This window comes from Halictus rubicundus, chromosome 6, assembly GCF_050948215.1.
Source record: "Halictus rubicundus isolate RS-2024b chromosome 6, iyHalRubi1_principal, whole genome shotgun sequence".
Classification (NCBI taxonomy): domain Eukaryota; kingdom Metazoa; phylum Arthropoda; class Insecta; order Hymenoptera; family Halictidae; genus Halictus; species Halictus rubicundus.
In genome coordinates this window covers 5,321,804-5,345,198 of record NC_135154.1, presented here as the reverse complement: position 1 = coordinate 5,345,198, position 23,395 = coordinate 5,321,804, and the positions used below count along the sequence as shown (strand labels likewise).

At 34.1% G+C, this 23,395-nt stretch overlaps 1 protein-coding gene across 2 annotated transcripts in view; it reads right to left on the bottom strand.

Annotated features, from left to right (window-relative positions):
* Window positions 1-23,395, bottom strand: part of Dally (division abnormally delayed protein) — a 308,320-nt gene that overhangs the window by 187,271 nt on the left and 97,654 nt on the right. For both annotated transcript variants that reach the window (XM_076789540.1, XM_076789541.1), the window contains exons 3-4: window positions 21,028-21,598; window positions 8,415-8,616 (exon numbers count right to left, since the gene is read on the bottom strand). In XM_076789540.1, coding sequence (XP_076645655.1) covers window positions 8,415-8,616; window positions 21,028-21,598 — 773 coding nt within the window. The remainder of the gene's footprint in view (window positions 1-8,414; window positions 8,617-21,027; window positions 21,599-23,395) is intronic.

Here is a 23,395-nt window from a genome sequence, read left to right as displayed (position 1 = left end):
TGTCGGAGGTTCCATTTCTGAGATAATGAATTTTGAAAGTTTATTTGACATGCGCGCTATTGGATAGAAACAGTCTGGCGTGTCTGGTCATCGTTTACTGTTTCTACTTTCTCGGAGACTTGCCTGCGTAGGCAAATACCTACATCAAATAAATTCTCAAAATCGATTATATTCCAAACGAAGCTTTCAATGACACGATTTTATTCTCTGTTTATAACTTAATTTTTAGGCAGAATTGCAACTTTTCGTTAACAGTAATAATCATTTAATATCGTCGTAATTTATTGAATAGTATTCAATATTTGGGACAGTGATTGAGAATTTTGTTAAAAATGAGCAAAACATCTGTTTTCGTTACAGTAAAATTTCTATTTTTATATTTTAAAACTCACTGGAATTAGAACAATTTTATAGTTATCTCAAACAATTATGTGATAAAAGTGATCGCAGGCCTGAAAGTAATTATGAAATAAAATAACATGTTATTCGAAATAATATTCCAAACAATGTAATTTCACGAATGCCCAGGTCTGATGTGTATTCATTTATATTATTTCACTTATACGCAACACACACACTCTCTCGTTTCACGGCTACATTCTTACAATTCGTTTGATTGAATAATTTTTGTCAGGAGCAGTATAATGATAATAAATATACTGATGTTTTCTTGTTGTTGTATAACATCATGCCAACGTTTTCTTATTTCAATTTCTACAAGAGTAACGACGATGCAATCGAAAAATAGCGTAATAGCGTTACATGTTCCGATAAAAGCTCCTGGTTTCTATTAATCCGAGATTGAACGAGTGTCGTAGACAGCGTGAGGAGTGTCATCGACACAGGAGCAAAATTACGTAAGACCGACCGACAGAATAGCGTCATCCAGGTTGCTCGGAGAATAGTGTAACTCGAACAACTTACACGCTTCGTCGAGCGAGACTAACGATAGATTAGCATTTTCATCGGTGTCTAACGCTTAGAAACTCATCACGTAGTCGCGTGACCATAAAGCCGCGTTCCTCCCTCCTCCTTCCCGCTATTACACAATACAAGAGCTCGAATCCTATTTACTCCTAATATAGGTAGGTATCCAATCTAACCGGCGTACGCCACAGCGCCATCCCAGACCTAGATCAAACTAGGAGAAAAATACAACGATTCACTAGAATATTTGAACACCTTTTCGAGGCTTACATACTTTTGAACGGTTGAAAAAATCAGATAAATCCAGTAACTGTTTTGAATCAGTATGTACATCTTATTATACGATATTTAAGTATTATATAAAAAATTGAGTATTTGCTGAACAATTGAGCTAAATATTAAAAATCATTTCTTCAAAACGCCGTTTGTGGTACCAGACATAGTTGCATCAGGGTTTTATATAGTACCTAAATTTTACATTAAATTAGACAAAAATGTTAGCCAATCGTTGAAGCCGATTTTCAAGAAATCAATCTTAAAAAGAGCTACGGCTATTTAAATTTAAATATGTAATTTTTTATCTAAATTTTCAACTTTTTTATCTATAAAGAATGGAAAAATGTACTGTATGCAATATAAAAATTGTTCAAGTCAATCGTAAGAAAAAGTCGAAAATGATCGTTTCTGTTTGGCATTTTACCTAATTTTGTCGCAAGTGCACAAAATTCGTAATCTAGGTAAATTATGTGACTACACAATGAAATCATGAATTCACTGAATTTGGTGTATTCATTATTAGCAATAAAAATTAATTTAACACTTGAACAGTGTTATCAATAGACTCCGGATTACATGCATGTGCGACAAAAACGAGTGGATACAATTTAAGACATTAAAAAGATTAGAAGACTTCAGAATATCAATATGTTATTTTCGCGACATTAAAATTATTAGGGAAAAATATTAATTTATATTTAGCTCCTGCGTTTTGCAATTGATGCACAAACTTTTTATTTTGTTTAATAATAGTTTTAATTTATCTTTATTTCCTGAAACCAAGATCTATCCAAAGAAACTAAATGTTTAAAAACTAAGACACCACCATGTTCAGTATCCTTCACAATGAAAGATTATATCGAAGTACTGTACAAACACTAATTGCAACAAATACGATCTTTCCTTTTAACGATACACACACACACGACTCTGAACAAATTATACGCTATTTCGAATAATATTTTATTCGGCAGTATATCTTTCGTATCTTGTCCGACCAAAAACTCACCCACAAAAGCATTTCCACGATATTAGAAGCTTTTCGGCAGTTGATTAAATTGGAATACCTCGGTGGAAGTATGTTTTCAGAGCGGATATCAGCGCACCCCTTTCCCATCTACCGCCTACCGCCTTATCCTCCCCGTCCATTTAGGCGCGTCTGTTCTAAGGAAGTTTGTTAAGCTGCATGCTCTTTTACGCCTTATATTGGAATCCCGTCTCGAGGCCGCGCGATTTTAATGCATTCTAATTCGTCGAGAAACAATCTCGCGCGATTACTTACTATGTCATTGCATGCGAAATGTCCGATTCGTAGCAGCAACTTTAAACATACGTAATTTTCTCTAAATAAAACTTATTGTTTAAGTAAGCGTCATTGTAACTGTCATATTCTGTCAAAAAATTACGAGTTTTTCCATTATACTACGGTAAACATTGAAGATCATTCTGTCGCATACGAATGAATTCAGTTTGGCACACGCACTCATATGATATAAAAAGACACATAGCATTCCATTAAAAAAAATTAAAGGTCACCTTCATTTCCAAAAAAATAATGCCACAATTACAAAAGTCGTACAAGGAAGTTGAATTGATATAAAATTGTTATGCAAAAATGGATGGGGGCTCGCAGATTTGAAAACTTGCCGATACATTGATAAATTGTACAACGGTAAAATGGTTCACGCGTGATAACAGATATCAAAGGCTGTAACGAAGCTAGCAGAGGCGTACAACGAGTGCAATGAGCGTGTTATTTGCTTCACGCGAGTACACCGTGCAAACGACATTCCTGCCGGAATAGAACTATATTGGCGAAGAATGTAAGAAATGTAATGTCCGTCAAACATGCCCGGCAGACAGTTTCTCGTATATTACCAGTTTCCTCCGAATAAAATTCCGTAACATTTTCATGGCTGCTCTCACCTACTACACGCGATCCTACTCTCTCCTCGATTATTCCCCGTTTCCTTGAGCTCTGATGTCTTATTGTGCGAAGTTTAACCAAACCCGTAAAATAGCCGCGAATAAGCTGATTTCGCAAGCCTACCACACAAAGAACTTCAAACCACAATTTCACACAAAGAACTTCAAACCCTCCGTAACCCCTTCCTACATCTACGATTTTCTTGACGGCTACAATAATTAGAATTTCTAGAGGAAGTAGTGAGCGGGGAAGGCATGAGAAGGGGGAGGTTTGGTGAAGGAAACTGGATAAGAAAATAAAAAATAAAAATGATGGAGAGGTAACGCAATGAAGGGTCAGGGGGATAGAAAAGCTAAAAAGTAAAGAGGTGCAATAAGTAAAAAGAACAGAATAGGATATTTTATAAACTGTATATATTATATTAATATTATATTAATAGATGCAGGAAACAAAGTATGGGAATGAGAGTGATGAGTGAATGGGAGAGAATGGAAGAATGAAAGGTTAAGCTAAAATTATACTAATTAGGTTTATGTAAACGAAGTTCAATTTCTTGGCCATGAAGACTGAAATAAAGTATATATTTTCATTATATTATTATTATTATTATTTCTTTGTCTTTAATAATTTCCTGAAGGAAAAAGAAAGTTTGTATTTATTCCATGTCTATATTTACCTTCATATTTACATATTGCTTCAACAGAATAGAAAGAAAGACATAATATTCACATTTAGTTACTTTTGGTTGAAATGTTTATCAGGAGACAGACTCATTATTACACAGCAAGGGGTTAAGCGGATTAAGCAATCGGAGTTACATCGTTTCCATATTTTTTGAAAATATATCTTGCCTGAGTTAAGAGCCACTTGAATTATAGTGAAATTCCCAAAATTACGGTTTTGGCAGCGGACAAAGTCAAACATCACAGAAACCCATTTTCGTCCGAATGCAGAGAGACAAAATTGACAAAGGCCGAAAATAAGTCAAAGGATTGCAAATACAAGGGTACAATGCACGAAGAAATTTCATTAATTTTCACTAATCCGGGTTAGGCAGAATTTGTACAATAGAAAGTGTGCAAATGGAAAATCTTCTTCTTTTATTCTTTTATTCCTGCGCAAAATGAAATATACTTCATTTGAAAAGTATGTTTAAAGATAATCAATATTTTGGAAATATGTCTGTATCTAAAAAATATTTTGTTCGTGGTACATGATAATAATAAACGTTACGTCAAAAGGTCGATTTCATTCTCTTAGAATTAACACATTATCAAGTATTAAGTCAGTAGTAAGAGCAAGCTTATGTACACCCTCGTCGATAAATATAAGGACACTTACGAAAGCTCGACATATTTTTTAGAATATTATTAGTTCTTCAAAAATATTTGTGTCAGGCGGCATTTTAGACTACAAAGAATTTAGACTACAAAATCTACGGTATTACAAATTTACTGTTTTAATTAATTTTGACATTCTAGGGATGGAAACCCACACTAGAACGAGCATTTAGCGTATCAACGGGTTGATCTACGAATACTAACCAAACTAACCATACTAACTAGACCAAAGATATGAGGCTGACGGGGCACTTTTATTTAATAAGACACGTATATGCAAAACACATGGTGAACATAATTATGTAAATAGCACCTACATGTATGTATCTCTATCTATATGTTTACTAATTTAATATCAACAAGACAGTTAGCTAAAAGCAACTCAGATTTCAAAATATCGGTTAGATATCGTCTTTTTTGTAAAATCAATGTACAGTGGAATGTGAATGAAATTGTCGATAGTTAAATTGTGATAATTTCGTAAAAACAGATAGCATATAAACCTGAGCTTATTTTAAAGCTTAAAGCAGTGTTCCTTTTCCTTTAAGATATTTATATTTGCTGTATCAGGTGGGAAACTGGAGATCCATTTTTCCTAAAAAATACTGCAAATTCAATCATTTTTCTAACAAATGATACTGCCATAGATTTGAAGATTAAAGCCTCCATTTTACAACGACTGCTTAAAAAATAATGTACGATTTTTTTACTGTCTTATGAGACAAAAAACGTGAAGAACAATTTATGGAGAGTACAATAAGCATTTTTCATACATATTTAATGTATTTTATATCTATTATTTTATTCACCTCGTCATATGCTTAAAAAAATGTAATTTATAACAGTTATGAAACATATTTAATTTGACCATGGACATCCATATTTTACGTAAGACATAAAATATACATTATCGCATCGCGTTATCATAAATCTAGGTATTTTTAATTGTATATTAGGAGGAACCTTGAACAAAGCTCACACAAGCCAATGTCGCGCAACAGACGCGAGTCTTCGAGGCGTTTAATAAATTCGTATTTACTGACTAAGATTGATTCAGAATAATATTTGCATTTGCACAAAGCACCCATAGAACCGCACTGAACACACGCGCGAAGCATCTAAATTCCAATTTCCAACGCAACCGAGAATAATACCGAACAATCAGAATTTAATTGGAATTGAACACACAAACAATTCGCGTAAATTGACAATAGTTAGAAATGCGCCCCGCGAAACTTCGGAATCGCAAAATGGGAACGTTCACGCCTATTTCACACGCCTAAATTCGAGATTAAGGAAAGGGGCGGTCTCCAGAAACTTTTAGCGATCATTTCTCTAATCCGCGAGGGAACTGATGTATCGCAACCCGCAAATTGGCTCCGTCCGTTTCCATGTTGAATAAAAAGTGAATTTATGGAAATATGTACAATGCACCGAGTCGAGTCGCATAATACTGGTTCCCATGGGCCCGAAGCGTTCTTCGCTGCCGGTGCTAATATCAATAACAATGAAAAGGAAATATAGCAGGCAGAAGTCCGCAGGTAAATGCCGCGACTCGAATCGGGGCTGACAAAACGAGCAAAACGACCGAAAGAATTCTTGAGTGGTACTCGAGAAATCGCGAAGAATGGTCACCGTAGACGGCGCCGTTCATTTTGCGGAGCGCCGAAAAATTTTTCAGGATATCATCTTTCTATGTACCGGGTGCTGCCGTACAACAAGCCTCCTCTTTTTCTTGCGAAATTCGTCTACTTCCAATTCTACGGAACTCATTTCGAATGAGCCGAACGTTAGTAATGCATTAACGCAGCATTTTTGTCACAATTTTTTCGGTTTTCTATCATAGAATTCTATTGTTCATTGTGCAGTTATAAAACGGGATTTAATCAAATTTATGCAATTTGTTCAGCATTACTACTTGTTCTCTTATTTGGGCCTACGGTCTTTTGAAATTTGCAGAAATTGATTTATATGGGTCATAATATAACTCCGTTCGGTTATCTTCAATATTTTTCTTTCATTTAGTAACAAATTAGAGAAACATCAGTTATAAAATCAGCTATAAAGACATGATAATTTTGTTATCAACTTGAGAATTTATGTATCCATAATATAATGTAAAAAGCAACCAAATAATGTTATTTTCAAGAACATTTAAGTATGTACCCATTTACATACGTTTAAAACGTTTATATTATTATGTACATATTATTACGTTGGTCATCCAAAATTCGATTTAACTTTTCAGAGCAATTTAGATTTAGGGAAAACTAAGTTTGAAAATTTTTTATGCACATGGACGTTAATATACAGTGTGTTCACGAAGTACACAATCGGTTTTTTTCTCATAAATGATGAGTATACGAGAATAGTGAAAAAAAGAAAGAGTTCTAGCGGTTTTACTAAAGAAAATATTCATATTTACCATAGAAAAATATCGTGATTAATACTTTCGTAAACACATCGTATATAAAAAGGAGAAACCAAAGGAATTACAAATTTCTCAAAAATGAACCACTAAATAAACAATCGTTTCTTTGTGTTTCCGATTTACTGTTCCGTAAAAAAAAAAATCCACTTACCCTTTGACTTAATCACCAATTGATTCGAATTCTAAAGCAATTTCCGGTAACAGTACAGTTTCGTAAAAATAGCAAGAAATACAGTAATTATTGCACGTAAAAGATATACGTCGTATTTCAAATTATTCTCTAACGACCTAATCACATATAACAAGTATTGCCATATCGTTTTCAACTTGTTTAATAAAACATACGCAGATAATTACTATAATTAAGCAATTTGATTGGATTGCAAAAAATGCTAAGAATCGGTCGATTTTTGTTGCTATACCGACATGTGAACAACATTATACATACATACACAAGGCGAATGTTGTATCGATCGGCATGATTGTTAGTACAATTACCAGATGTATGGAACCGAAACGATTGGACAAGAAATAGATTGAAGTGAAAATAAAAGTGGAATCATTTGCAGACACTATAAAAACGACAAAATGTGTGTTATAAAGAATAATTTTACGAATAATAAGTTGTATTAATAATCCGTAACACAGTATTGGAATAATAATCTATAAACGTACTCACATTTGCATTTCACTTTCCGTCATAGCATTCTAAAAAATTGCTTCAGATAAGTATCAAACTTTATAAGAAATATTCGAATAAAAACGATTCGTTGGTCATTCAAATGGAAATTTAATCGTATCCCAAAGGAAAAATAAAGCAAATTGATAAATAAAACATGTGTTGATGTTAATGGACACTATCTTGAACATTTCTGACAATAAAATAATTTTTCAGTTAGCTATTATTTCACTATTTTCATCCATCACTCAACTATTACGAGTATTTTGTACTCAAGGTAATCAGAAGGCCATAGTGTTAGAGATCATTGAATTCTCTCTCTGACATTTGCCACTATATCGTGATAACAAAAATATTTGGTCCCGTTTGAAAAACGACGATGGTCTCAAAATTTCGAAAAAGTATTTCGAAATCTCTCGAGCCGATTCGACACTTTGACATTTTCTCTATCCGACAAAAAAGAAAGCGAGATATTTAGGATGCTCGAGTTGAATGAAACACCCTGTATATTAACGAAAGTATTGGTGGACCGCGCTCAGCGTGTGAGAACAATTACAAGAGACGTATCGTTCGTTCGATGGAACGCTTTATGGCAGGGGTAGCAGCAGGGATCATTAAATTTCGCTGGGGAGTCAGTAATTCCGACAAGGAATAAAAGCCGCTATTAGTATAAAGCAATTCACGCGTAGAAACGAGTAAAAAGCCACTTGCGAAATAAAAGTGACGCAAGCCTACCGGCCTGCCTGCTAGACGGAAGGAAGACTCGGTATGTACGGCGTCTGTAGGCCGGAGGGAGATAACAAGTGTGTTGGAATCCTTTTGGCGGGTACTCACCTTCTCCTCGAGCTGCGGCCCGTTCTCCATCGCGTGCATAATGGCATCCGAAATGCGGGTGTCCAATTGTCTGACAGCCTTCTCGGCATTCAGGCCTGACGGATCGTTACGACCGTCGACCGCCACAACGAGCCTCTCGACCGTTTCCACGTAGCCGGACCACGCCAGGTCCAGTTCCGACGCCGGTTCCGTCAGGCAACCTCTGCAATAACGATAATCTTCAAATTATTGAAAACCATTACAGCCTACCGTCTCATTTTCTTCATTTCAAGTCGCCTTTTTACACTCGATCTCTTTTCAACCATTTTGCGGCCCCAACGGAGTATATCTATACTAGGCTGACTTGTCCAGTGAATCGACATAAATTCGCATTAAACGAAAAAATAATATTTATGATGCCCTCTTCACGTTGAAATTTATACAGTAATTTCAATGTAAATTCACAGATGTCTCGCAAAACAGCTCTAATTTTTTTTATATAATCTATTCGCCATAACATTAATTTAATAGGTTGTTGCAAATGGAATGACCGTTTTTGAATCTTTAACATAAACTTTTATTTTTCAAACTTTATTCGTATACCATTAATCGAAATAATGTTTATCGACATCAATGCACTTCTTCAATCGTGATACAAGTGCTCCAATGCCATTCTGGTAGAAATTTAATAAACGTGAGGCAATCAATTCATCAAATGCAGTTTTTATAGCACATTCTTCTTTGAATATTTTTCCATTCAAAAAACCATCTAGATGCTTGGAAAATGGTAATCAGTAAGCGACAGGTCAGGCAAATAAGAAGGGCGAGGGAGAACTTCACACTTCAACTCTGCTAATTTTTTTACAGTTTGTTTCGCAATATGTGACCGAGCATTACCGTGAAGCAATAATACGCCACGTCTATTGACTAATGCCGGCTGTTGAACACGCAGTTTTTCGTACATTATGTCAGATTCCTGACAGTATTTATCAGCATTTGTGGTTTCGCTACTTTTTAAAAATGAGTGATGTACAACACCCTTTGCTGACCACCATAGAGACACCAATGTCTTACGCGGATGAAGGTCCGCTTTTGGCATATGTTTTGGAGTTCCATAGAGAATCCATTTTTTGTCACGGGTCCTGTTTAATATGCCTTCATTATTCTGGCGAAAAAGTAATGAAGAACGGATCTCCAGACGGCACATCTTGTTTCTTTCAGCGAGTTTATGTGGGACCCATTTATCTAACTTTTTTACTTTTCCCAAAGCTTTCAGATGTCGGGAGACAGTTGAATAGTGTATATTGGTTCTCTCCGCGATTTCCCGAACAGTTAGACGTGAATCCCTTTCAACTATCTCTTTTAAACCTGAATCTTATAATAGCTGCTAGCTTATGACCACGAGGCTCATTTTCCAGATTTGTATCACCGAAATGAAATTTTTCAAACCAACACCTTATGGTCCGATCTCTTGCTATACCTTCACCAAAAGCAGCATTTATGTTTCTCGCTGTTTCGGACGCAATATATCCAAGTTTGAACTCGTACAAGTAAATTATACGAATTTCTTTTTTTTTCCATGGTGAACGAAAATCGATTTTGAATCACGTACACTGTACAACAACAACAAACTTATATACGTAAGAGATATATACTTTTCATATAGTACAACTTTACAATAATCATATTGTACAAAGACGGAAAGTTTAAAATGTGAAAAACGGTCATTTCAGTTGCAAAAACTTAATATTCAGCAGTTGTTGAAACGTTTCATACTATTTGCAGTCTAAAATGAGGCGCACAAAGTATTAAATTGATTAAAGTGAGAGCACAAAGTATTATAGCGAAATGTTTGGTGAAACCCGGGAAAAGGGGAACTGAAATGGTCGGTATGTTCGAACGAGAATATGGATAGAGTGCTATGAAGCCTGCAAGCATTTACAAATGGGTTAAAAGGTTTCAAAAAGGAAATTGGTGGACTCTCCATCACGATAACGCGCACTAGCTCACATCTAAATTCTTGTGCGATTCCCCATAATTACATAACCTACATTGTTTTTATTGAAATAAAAAAATGTCATGCGACAGGGTGATTTTTGGGAACTCGGATAGGTTACTGCTCTTTTTTAAGTAAAAGTAGAAAAACTCATATGGCATAATACGTCTTAACTTCGTATGACCTTATTGTTTATGTGGATGCACCGATGCACCCGTTAAGTTCAATTGCACTTTATTCTTTAATGCAACCCAATTTTTTTGTTCAACTAATCGATCCCTTTTATTGTCTTGTGTATAAAAGTACTAGCCCGAGGTCATCGAAATGTCAATACTTCACGAGACATTTGACATATTATACATTATACAAGTTAGTTATACAATTGAAGTGTTTCTGTGCACTGCATATGTACAATTTATTTAAGTTTCTTGTGCAAAGTACAAGATCGCGATCGTCATAAATGTGTGATAGTGAACATGTTAACATCAAAAGTTCTGTTATTCGATTGTTGGTACATCCAAACAGAAATTTTACACAATGCATATCGATTTTCCATAATTCTGTAGCCAGGAAGATATATGAACCATAAATATTAAAACAAAGCGTCATTCTTCAAGGTCTCTATTTAAATTAATCTCATTTAATGTGAGAAAACTTATTGTTTTATTATTCAAAACTAGTTTTATAAGGAATTATCTCTTCAGCCATAAATCTGGGTTTTATATTCATTTCTTCCTTGACTTCCTATTTCCTAGTTCATTGACTTTCCTATTGGCATCGCTATTAAATTGACACGCTCATTTGTTTCCTCTGCCGGAAGTATGACTTCGCAAAAATTTCAATTTTACGTTAGTGAAATTAATTTTGATGCATTAAAAATTGCATAGTATTCAAAAAACGCGAATACCGAATTTGTGACCTAATGGTGTGTATGACAAAAAGTATGGAACAATAGGACTAGCTAAGATTATTTGGAACAGTACTAACAAAAAATACGTATATTCTTATCAGATCTGGAATACGTTTTTTTTTATTGATGAAGGAAGAAGAATAAAATAGTTTAAGAACAGGAATAGGAAAAATAAATAGATATCTTTATTTTGTGAAAAATGCAGAATAAAAAATAACTAATTTCACGAAGCATTTATTTTTCTGCGAACATTAACAAAATTTTCTGATAATTTCTACTGTTTCTTGCCTTGCAAAAAGTATTAAAAATTCTATAACATCTATTTATACTGCTTGAACATATTTTTATCATTTTCTAATCCTAGCAAGTGGATATTTATTTAGGTTCTTTATTACGATATTATTCTTTAGTATTAAAATCTAGGCAAACTATTACTAACAATTTCAATTAGACGAGTTTTGTCAGGGATAGTACAATACTTCGTAAACAAATGACACGCACCCCCTGTAAACAATACATTATCCACGTGTCATGTGGTCATAAATAATTCCCAATCTAAAGTTTGCATAACCAACAACAGCAAGGCAGGCAAGTGACAGCTCCAAGTAAAGCAATTACAAGTGTCTACGACATCTTACACAAACATGTCACGGAGAGGTATTAAAACGTTACACCTTCTTAATTGACCATTACATAAATCATGTCAGATCAATACATTCATTAGTCAGTTCAAACAACGGAAATGGGCACTTAGTGGTATTTTATGAGAGAAAAAATATTTCTATTTAGAGCACGCATCTCGTTAGTTTTCAGACTTTGGGATTAAAGCACTGCTGAATAATCAAAGATGAAATCATGTAGAAAAGGAACTGTTATCGTCAGCGAATGCATAGGAAAATATGAATGATGCAAATATAGCAATCGTAATTGATAGACTGGATTTCATACATTTATAGTGCGATAACTCTTTGGACGAAAGTCCTCCATAATTGCTTGAATATTTAATATAATATTTCAAATAAAAAGCTGTTAGCTATTACTAATTACCCTAAAGTGGCCAACCAGGAAAGGCAGGTTAAAATTACGTAGAAGTCTGTAATAACTTTAATAACTTTAGCCTTTAACTGAACTTGTAAACGTCTGCACCTAATTAAAATTACAAAGATGGTACGATAAGGGAATTACCGAGTTTGTCATAGGTCGAAAAGGATTTCCTAGCAATAAGAACGAATTTCGCAGTTTTTCAGCAAAGTTTCCTCATCGGAAAGTCGGGCGGGTAAAATGTTAACTGCAGAAGTAGGATGTTTAAAACTACCTCCAAGTTCGTTAACCTACCACTTTGACGCTGAGCGTAGAACTAATTTATACTTTTCACCATTGACAGAACCATAAATTAGTTTTTCCCGCTTCCGCACCGGTGTTTCTAAACTTTTCATCGAAATAGACTTGGATGGATTTCAGAGAATTATGAAGTCGTACATATATTTTCACCAGTTACTGTAATCAAAAATATCGTATAAACACTTTGACGGAACAGAACTGCAATGAAAGATTTGCAACGACCACAAATTATTTTGTAGCCCTTTTATTCGTGAATCTATTAATTATTTATAAACAACTAAAATACATTCTACGCCCGAAAATAATCCCCATCAATTCCTAGGCATTTACTCTATCTAACAAACAATTAATCAATCTCTATGTCAAGTTACTATTGATTCATTATGAGAACCACGAGTTAATTTGAACACTTGACAATTACTTCCACAAAAATTGTATTTATTAATTTGTTGATTTGCATCGTATGTTCGATTAGTTCATTATTAATTTCTCATCGTTCAATAACTTTTCATTACTTGAGCTGGTTGAGAAATAGTTCAGTAGTAATATTAATACTGAAGCTAATTGGTAAAACGATTCTGATTGATACTGATTAGTAAATATGTACGTCGATTATTTCTGGACCGAGTCAGAGTTCAATATAAATAACTTTCATTAATCAACACAAGAAAACATACGATCGAAATACAATATAACCAAATGGTTATACACAATATAACATTGTAAAACCAAAGGATAATAGTATCCGCCAGTTAATTATAGTCTCCACAATCATTTATTTTCGTCAGAGATAAGCTGATATTATCTCGCAACAGAAAAGAAACAAGGCTTGGAGGGAAACATCGCAAACCAGTTCAAACTATTTTTATAAAAAATATTTATTCTTGCATATTATCGTAATCGTAAATAATATCAAGAATTAAATCGTTACTCCACTTTAGTAAATGATATTAAAGTGAACAAGTTCTGGAAATATTTACATGTAAATCACATCTCATTACAATAATATACGACCAAATATAAATATGATTAAATTTTTTTATATAACTTCCAGAATTCATTTTTGTGCATATACTTAACCTACATACTTAAAACAGTTAAATACATTTGTATAACATTATCTCATCAATATTCTTTTCTATTTTACACTTATTCGTAAGAAGTATATTTACTTACGCGTTGTTCACACTTTTCATATAGTGTTATTGTTAAAAGTAAATATATAAACTTAATAATGTAAAATTCAAATGTACACTTGGTAGTCGTAAAAACGTAAATAGGATAATCTACCAAAATGGTGTAAATCTGTCCGTTTCTCGAGGATTAAACGACATATTTTTTTAACGACTGTAACTTCAGCTGCGACATAAACATCTTAATAAAAGAGAATTACGAGAAGATGATACGCCGAACGATTTCTGGAACTCTAAAGGAGTGCAATGAAATCATCCACAACACGAGGTGGTTCGAACTCAAAACATATTTTGGTTCACACCCACGTGCCCGGAATATATTTAGAAGCCGAGTGAGCGATTTCAATAGCTTCATCAGGCTCCTATACGTAAACCATAAATTAACCGCAGAAAAATAGTCTCATATTCCGAAATTCAGAATCCGGAAAATGATCGATAAGTCAGCATGTGGATATTTACAATTTCCATCGTATGAATTTTCAATGGTTTATTTACCTTCAATTTCATTCGAACAAAGATTCATTTGAACCTTTGCCAAATTATGGACTGCGATAATTTTTAGTGAATATTCAATTACATAAATGAATATCCATTTTCCAAAAATCGGCAATTATTATGCATAGACGTTTATGCAAGTGGACGCGTTTATTTTTAAAGCATCAGAATTTTTATGTCTAATTGCACATTTATATAAATTTAATTACATTGTATATTTTATTAAGCTGCAATTCAGCTGAAACGATTCTACACAGTTAGGTAGTAATTTAATCATTCTTTTCGAAAAATGCGTGACCATATCCACCAGGGAACTTTTGTTTTAAAATAAATGACTTTAGAGAAAATGTGAATTGAAGTGAAGGGAAATTCTTGAGACACTGTAAAATTTTTCTTTTGACGTCGCTACACTTCTTATCTCGGCAAAAATGAAAATCTTCATTAGAATAATTAACAATAGCATTAATCTTATTTAAGTTATACCTTTTGTATAAGTTATACGATTTGTTATATAATGTATTTTTAAGGAAATAATGTCTAAATTTATACGATATTCGGACACTTAAAAACTGGTAGCCAGAGTATAGATTTTTATGCAAAATAAAAAATTTCTTTATCAACGACAAGAAATAGCAGTATGCGTATTCAAATTTTTTATCTCTTAACAATTTTAATCTGTTCAAAACAATGTAACGATTGCTTTCAATTCTACTGATGTTTTTAACCTCCTCATTTTTGTTATAAATGCATAAAATCCACAGCCTGTTATCAATGATAATACTGACGAATAGAAATTTGAATTGACATCCACCGTAGTATCCTTGCATAGTCCTTATTGTTAAGTCTGAACACTAATCGAAAAAGAAACTTGCTCTATCGTTTCCAAATTGTTGAAAAACACGAGATTTTGCAATAGCACGCGCTTTTCCACAAGAATGGGTATATAGTACGTAAAAGAGAAAAGTTTTTATATTATTTTGATGTTTTGAATGGTCGTACTACGTGCCTGTTAAAGTTTAAAAAATAGTACGTAATATACAACTCAACAACAATTTTCTTTCCATGCTGAAAATTACAAAACAACGATGAAAACATGATAAAATGTTTGAATATTTTTTTATCTGCTGTTTTCATCACTTTACCTAACTATCTATTTGATCTTCAACAACTAAGATCTTTTCCATTAATTATACGTACGAGAGAATATGTCAACCAGTAGTAAATAAATTAGAAAATGAAGCACTTTAACCTGGAATGTTTAACAGATGCTTGTTCTATAAACTAAAAGAATGAAGTGGTCATAAAGTCGTGACATATATTTTTTTTTTGCTTGTTTAATATACCATTACAAACTAATGGTGAAGGAGACACTTCGTAAGGTGACATACAAAATTCTAGTGAAAAAAATTGAGTTCAACCTTAATTTAACCGAGTTTTCCAGGACTTTCTCTTATAGCTTGCCGAATGAAATTGTTTAACGAGATTCGTTAGGGCGTCTGCGCAAATGTGGAAACTGAAAAATTTAAATATAGCCGGGAGGTTCAGCTGACCAGACGACTCGAAGTATTTCTGCAGATACAAGTATGGACGGGAGGGAACGGGCCATCAAAGACGATAAAAGAAAGTGAAAGTAACCGAAGTTAACATGGAATATAGAGCGGGTCGTTAAGGGTAAAAGAAACAAATGCCGCCAGAAGAGTTACGCTCGCTCTTTTAGTTTGTGATCCGAGGGCTTGACGAAGCACCAGACAGTACTGTTATTAAATGATGTCCCCGTAGCGTTTCGCAAAAATCGATAGGGTCACTCTCTTTCTTCCAACAACAAAGCAACACGTTTATGTCATAATATGAATATTACCACGCATCCAGATTTTTGTAAAAAAATTACTTTTCATTACAACAAGCAAAAAACAATATTTCCGTGATAACAATAATAACCACAAATTATATATTCGTAACAACTACTTAGAAATATTTCTAGTTCGAAGTGAGATATTATTAAAACAGCATTGCATGGTCCAAATTTTTACAGAAAAGTTCATGTTTTCGCTTCGTTATTTACACGTTTACACCTGAACGAATATTTACATCATTACTGTCAGACATTGTTGGAACCTTTAGTCTTCTTGCATTCGAGGAAATTCAAAATAATAAATAAAACAAATTTTGAAGAAAACGATAGAAGAAATTTTCCACATTTTTTAACAAAGTACGATTCGGTAATTAATCGACCTTGAAATATGTTGTCTAGGTCATCATTCTAAACAACTATTACTTTCACAAGTTACTATTTAAAACAATGTTAATTGCAACTTATTATAGTTGTGAGTGATCTTTTTCAGTTCGGAGATATAATATGTTTTCGACTCTAGCAATTTATTTTGTTCGATGTGTATTGCGACGAATATGTGAAATTACTATAAGTAATTGTGATTTGACAATGTGTAGACCAATGCAGATGAGTTGAGTTTACACGTTGTTGCGTTTAATATTCTGTCTTCATGCAGAATGTCTGTAATTAATAATTTTAATAAGACGAAAATAACACAGTAGTGTTTTGAAAATTTTTTAACATTTTCACTGTTTTGAATTGCCTTTTGATGTTATAAATGCATAAAATTCGCAGTCTAGCGATTGCTATTTATTTACTTTGATCAAAAACTTGATAAATGTGAATGAATTGGTATTTTATAATGTTACAAAAATATAAAAACAGATGTGAATAAAGCTATTTGAAAACACCCAAAAACTGACTATCATGTTTCACGGGAAAAAAGTGATTTTTAAATATTTGTTTCAAAATGTTCTTTGTGTCTTTGAATATTATTTTTTTGAACCAATAGGCTCTTCATTCGATATCAACGATCTTTGAAAATATTTTATTTGATGTTTTACTATAAAATAAATAGCTCAAATATTGGAGTGACCGATTCATCATGCACAATAAGCAAACTCTTTGATCTGTTCGTTTGAATCATTATAAAGCAGCAGATTCAATTTTCATTAGCCTAAGAGGAGCAGCGTACAAAACGTTCACGCATCCCTAATCGAAGTATTGGTTTAGCGGAAGGGTTCTGTAGATTTTAAATAATGTAGATATGACAGTATATCTAACTTAAAACTTAAACGCCATTATTCTGCGTGTAGAAACTTTTCCTAACATGGTCGTTCGATAAACTCCCATAATTACTCCGATTAGTATACTAGTATTCGTCACCTATTTGCCTGGGTTATAATCATGAGTCCGTTAAGACCATCATCATTATCATATTTCCACCATACATGTGGATTTTTATACAGAATAAAAATTGTTTACATTAATTGCAAGAAACAGGAGCCAAAATAGAATTTTATTTAGGTTTAAAGGAAATTAATAACACACATATTTATTAAACTCTATTCAAAATCATCATCACGAGTCTGACACGATATTGTAGGGCAAAGGGTTAACATTCTAAATTTTCATTAAAATCGACGTGCTGCACTCAAGTGATATCCCTCGTGAGTAACATGAATTTTCTACTACACAGAACTACGTAAAGTTCTATACTAAATCATAAATTATGCTCCGAACTTATATGAGTGAAATTTAGACTATCTGAATTTTAGAGTATTTACTAAGCACGAACGTATTAAAAATATGTAATTTAACTGTTTTAGAATATTTCAAGACGATACGTTACGGCTATCCAAGTTTTTCACATTCACGGTGAAGAACCACTCTGGCTTTAACAAAGGTATTATGTAAGGTATTATTGGTATTATTGGCCGAGCCGCAATCTGTTCGTGGTAGCCGCGCTTTGATTGGTTCGCGTTTTTCGTTAATAACTCCTTAACAAAGCCGCGGAGAATATTTTCGCAAATGATAAAGTTGCTTCAAATCACCTCAGGAATCATTCCTTTTAAGGAAGTACAACATTTTTGGGACACCCTGTATACACAGACATGTTACTTAGTGTCGAGAGTTGGTTCTTCTAGGGTTAATAAAAAAGGAGAAAAAATACCACCAGGACAGTTTGGTGGCGGGTCGGTGCGGGTGATGGAAGGGGTGGACGAGTCGAATATACGAGTGCCTAGGGACAACGAACACCATGATGCGACCCTTCTAACCCGTAAAGAGCAGTGTAACCACGCAGTATTTGGCCAGAGACGAAACTTTTGCCGAAAGTCAAAATCATTGGTGCTCGTATTCCAAAATTGCAAACAGGTGTCTTTCAGCTGTTTTTAAAAAAATTCCATTTAAACTTCTACGTGTCATCTAAAAATTTGTATAATAGAAATTCCATGAGAACAAGTTGTCTTAAAAAATTTACTAAACAGGGTTTCACGAGGAAAACATTAGCAATGTTATAATCATGAATTGTCTGCGCAAATATTACAAATAAATTACGTATTCAAAATGTCAATTTAACTGTAATAATTATTTGATATTGTTCTAGTATTATACACTGAAAATCATTCGTTATTTGTTACTGGATGATTGCAAAGGACTGTGCCCGATTTTCTGAAGATCTTTTTTGAGAAAAATCGCGCGGATTTTACGTATCCCTCAGCTTGTAAAACGTTGGGTAACAATTGTAGGCGTTGTGATGTTAATCAAAGAGTATTTTTCATTATTTTTCATTAAATATCTATAACAAAAATATGTGACAAAAATTTAGTTCCCATTTTTTTTAAATGATCGAAAGTTAGTTCCTTAACACCTCATCCTAATATTGAGTCAGACTCGTGATAAAGGTTCTGAACAGAGTCTAATAAACATGTATGTTATTAATTTAAACCGAAACAAAATTCTATTTTATTGTAGTCGATACACAGGGTGTCGCACCTAACTCGAGCATCTAAAATATCTCGTTTGATTTTTATGTCAAAAAAATTGCAGAGGAAAAAGATCAGTTGGTTCAGAGGGGCAAATATTATAATAGGCAAAAAAATTTGTTCAAGATTATATTTTTTGAGATTTCGAGATCATCAAAGTGATTTTAAATGGAATGATATATTTTATTATCGCTATATGATAACCGAGGTCAAGACGAATCCAACGACCTGTAATATTATGACCTTCGCGTAACATTGGGTACGAAAAATTCATAAAAATACGACACTTGATGTAAATACATAGACTTGATCCCCCTAGGGTTTTAAGAAAAGTTCTTGAACCTTCAGTAATGACTGTAAACACGCTTACAATAAATTGTAAATGCTGATACAAATTCTTCTCCTTTCGGTGACTCTAATCATTACGTTTAACAAATTCATCGGGATTTATTCGATTGTGAAAGATAACGTTACCTCTCTGAAACGATGGTGTACAGTGATGCAGAAAAGATAGAAATGATATTAGTTTATGGTGAGGCTAAAAGTAACTCAGTACAAGCATCTCAATTATAAGCAGAAAGATACCGTGAGAGAAATCCTTCTCGACAAAGTTTTGACCGCATAGTTCAATTGTTTTGTGAAACAGGGAGTAATAAATCACTGAACAGGAAACGATCAAAGCCTGCTACTGGAGGAGATGCCGAAACTTTTGTATTTGCTACAGTCAATATTGTTCCTACTACAAGTTGTCGAAAAATTGAAAGTTATGTAGGCATTTGCAAAGCAAGTGTGTGCTGAATATTGTAACGTCATAAATTTTATCCATACCATATTTCCTTACACCAGGAGCTTCATGGTAACCACTTCAACTGAATACACATAATATGCATTATTAGTGCATTGAAAACCCGAAATGACTTCGACAAGTTGTACACCAGCGTCCATGGAGTGTAAATGTATGGTGTGGAATCGTTGGTGATAACAAATACAAGGTCACGTGATGGTCGTAATATTACAGGTCGTTGAATTCGTCTTGACCTTGGGTATCATATAACGATAATAAAAATATACAATACCATTTAAAAAAACTTGGATGACCTTGCAATCTCAAAAAATATAACCTTGAACAAATTTTTTTGCCTATCATAATATTTGCCTCTCTGAACCGACTAATGTTCTCCTCTGCAATTTTTTTCTATCATAATAAATAAGCAAGATATTTTAGATGCTCGAGTTATGTTAGATACAATAAATATAAACTTTCTCTGTGACTGTTTTACGAAATCGTTTGCGTTCATTTAGTCAAGGTTTCTGAATTGAATGTAATTTCGAGTCTTAGTAATAAAAACAAGTTATTATCGCCCATTCAAGCAGATTGTCATGTTTCGTTGAAATTTTCATTTCTTCGCCTTCAAGGTCATCCCAAGGTCATCGTATACTAGGTCGTTAAATTCGTCTTGACACGAGCTATAATACTGTTAAGTCAAAAATACAAAGTGCCATTTAAAAAAATGATGGTGACCTTGACAATACTATAAAGAAAAATGTTTTTCGAACTTCTTATTGCAATATATAGCGAATCGAAAACTGATCAACTTTCGTTGAAAATATTTTTTAGTGCTTTAGTGCTAAGTACTTAAAAAATTGTGAAAACTGTTACGTGGGACACCCTGTATAGGCATTCAATAAATATAAACTTTCTCTTTTTTCTATGAAATTCTGAAGGATGAAGAATTTCTAATCGCGGTAACCACAAAGTAAATAAATAGTAGTGCAAGGGATTATCGGTACGAAATGATTCTGGAAAAAGATCGGAGTTTCCCTTCCGGTGAAACCCTGTGTGCCGCGAGTATGAAAATCGAATAGAACGGTGATGCTCACCTCATGACATTAGTGCAGAATCCGCTGCAGGGCCTGACAGCGGGACCGATGCCCTTACACCTCGGGCAATAAGTCATTCTGAGCAGCGCACCGTAACAGGCTTCATGCTGCGGAGTGGTACCGGAAAACAGTACGCTGTCGGTCCTGTCGAGGACGGTTTTGCCGAGAGTCAATGCCTGGACCAGCACCCGCGTTGCCTCCAGGCTCTTGCTGACTGACTTCGAGACCTGCTTTGGTATGTCGCCAAACGGTTGGATTTCGTCCATTGTCTCGTACAAGCAGGTCTTGAATTTTTCCGTGAAGTCCTGCTCGTGCTGGTGCGGGTTGACGGCGTTGTGGTACGCGATCGGGAACAACCTCGTGAAGAACTCGATGAACCGCTCCTGAAGCATGTCCCGCGTAAGCGGCTGCTCCAACGTGTCCGGTGTGTTTCTCGGTGACACGTAATCGACCATCGCCTGGTAGAGGGCTTTTATCGACGGCTTGCTCAAAACCGCCATCGACCGGTACACTTGATTGAAGAGGGTCAGGGTTTTGTTCTCCGATTGTCTCGCGAGCATCGTCACGGTTTCTGCAAGCAAAAACAAACGGCATTTGCTAGCGACTGCATTCCAACACGGCCGTTCGACAAGGAAAATCTGAGCGAACCAGCCTACTCGTCTGCGCGTGTTTCAGGAAATAACCAATTAAATGTTAACAATGTGTGCGCTGATTCACCATGTCCAGTCTCTTTTTACAGCGTGACGGACAACACAATCTCCGATCACCTGAGAACTATTATTCTAGTCAGCGAGATTTGTGCACCATTTATGGCAAAAACGAGTAGGCATCATCTAAAACGGTAAAAACATTAGAAGAAATTTAAAATGTTGTATTATTTTCGCCTTATCCAAAACGTTAAGATAGAATATAAATTTCTATTTCAATGCAGTTTGTTGTAGTTCAGATAAATAATTTTTATTTTTTATAAAGATCCGCTGCGTAATTATAAGCACGCCGAAGCTGGTTGACGTTTAGATACGAATCTGAAGTTTGAGGAAATATTAGTTTTGGTTCATATTTTTATGGTTCAAATGTATATCAATTTATAATTATCCAAGAAAGTGAAAATTTACAGAAATTTTGTTAGTTTTCAATAAGAACATACAGAAAATTTTAAAGACAAATTAAAAGTGGGTACAGAGATTTCTCTATATATGTCGTCAAGGCTTGGGTGATAAACGTCGCGGAATTATCCCCACTACCGCGGGGTATATCCCGTGAGGGGCCTAGAAGCTCGAGAGGCCACGGAATACAAATAAACATAACACGGCTCGGGTATATCTCCTGGACGATACATGACACTGACAAGACCCGTGTTATTGACATATATCGAGAAGTCACTATACCTGGGTACCCATCTAGTGAGATAGGGATTAAACAAATGAATATTTTCTACTGAAAATTCAATAACGTAATGTAATAATAAATGTATTTTTTCAATTTTTTGGAATTACTTTCAAATGAGAACGTATGCAAAGGACATCCCAAATGACTCCAGATGGAAAATAAAAAGGATCAATTCTGCATTAATTAGTTAAAAATATCTTATCAGATATTTATGATCGTGTAAAAAACCTCTTAAGGCAAAGGTACGTTACTAGAAGTATCTCCGTTTCTATTAAATCATGAATTATGGACATCCTGTATGTGACAAAATAATTTTTTGTTTGAACATAGTTGTTAACTTTTTTACATGTTTTAGGAATAAGTTATTAATATACCAGACATTTGACCTAGATTCATTGTTTTAATCCGTCCGATATTTAACATTTCGCAGAAATGTTTCCTACGGAAGTTCCATGGTTTTATGCGTAGAAAATTTCCATAACAATTGATGCATTCTGTTCCCGACCTTATTCATTTATACATTATAAATTGTATGGTAGACATGCACAGTTGTTGGCAAAAGTGTTCATTTAAATTGGCATATTTCTGTTTCTGCATATTTTGACTAACTGATGCGTGAAAATGTATACTGCCACTTGTGAAAGTTCCAATTTTAGTATTTCAGTATACGTTTACTATGTGGTTGGTATGTACATCTGCTGACAAAAGCGTTCATTTAAATTTACGTATTCTCGTCGTTGCACACTTTTGCTAAATTATGTGTGGAAATGTATGCTTCCACTTGTAAAAATTTAAATTTCATCATACGCGGACACGTTTACTTATCAAATTAGTATGTGCATACCTTGGCTTGCGAATCCATACAGTTACCAAATTATTATTTTTATGGTAACATGTACAGGGTGTCTTAAAATTATATGTCGCGATCACGTCTGGATAGGCGGAGATCTGTTAAAAATGTAACACCTATGTAACGTAA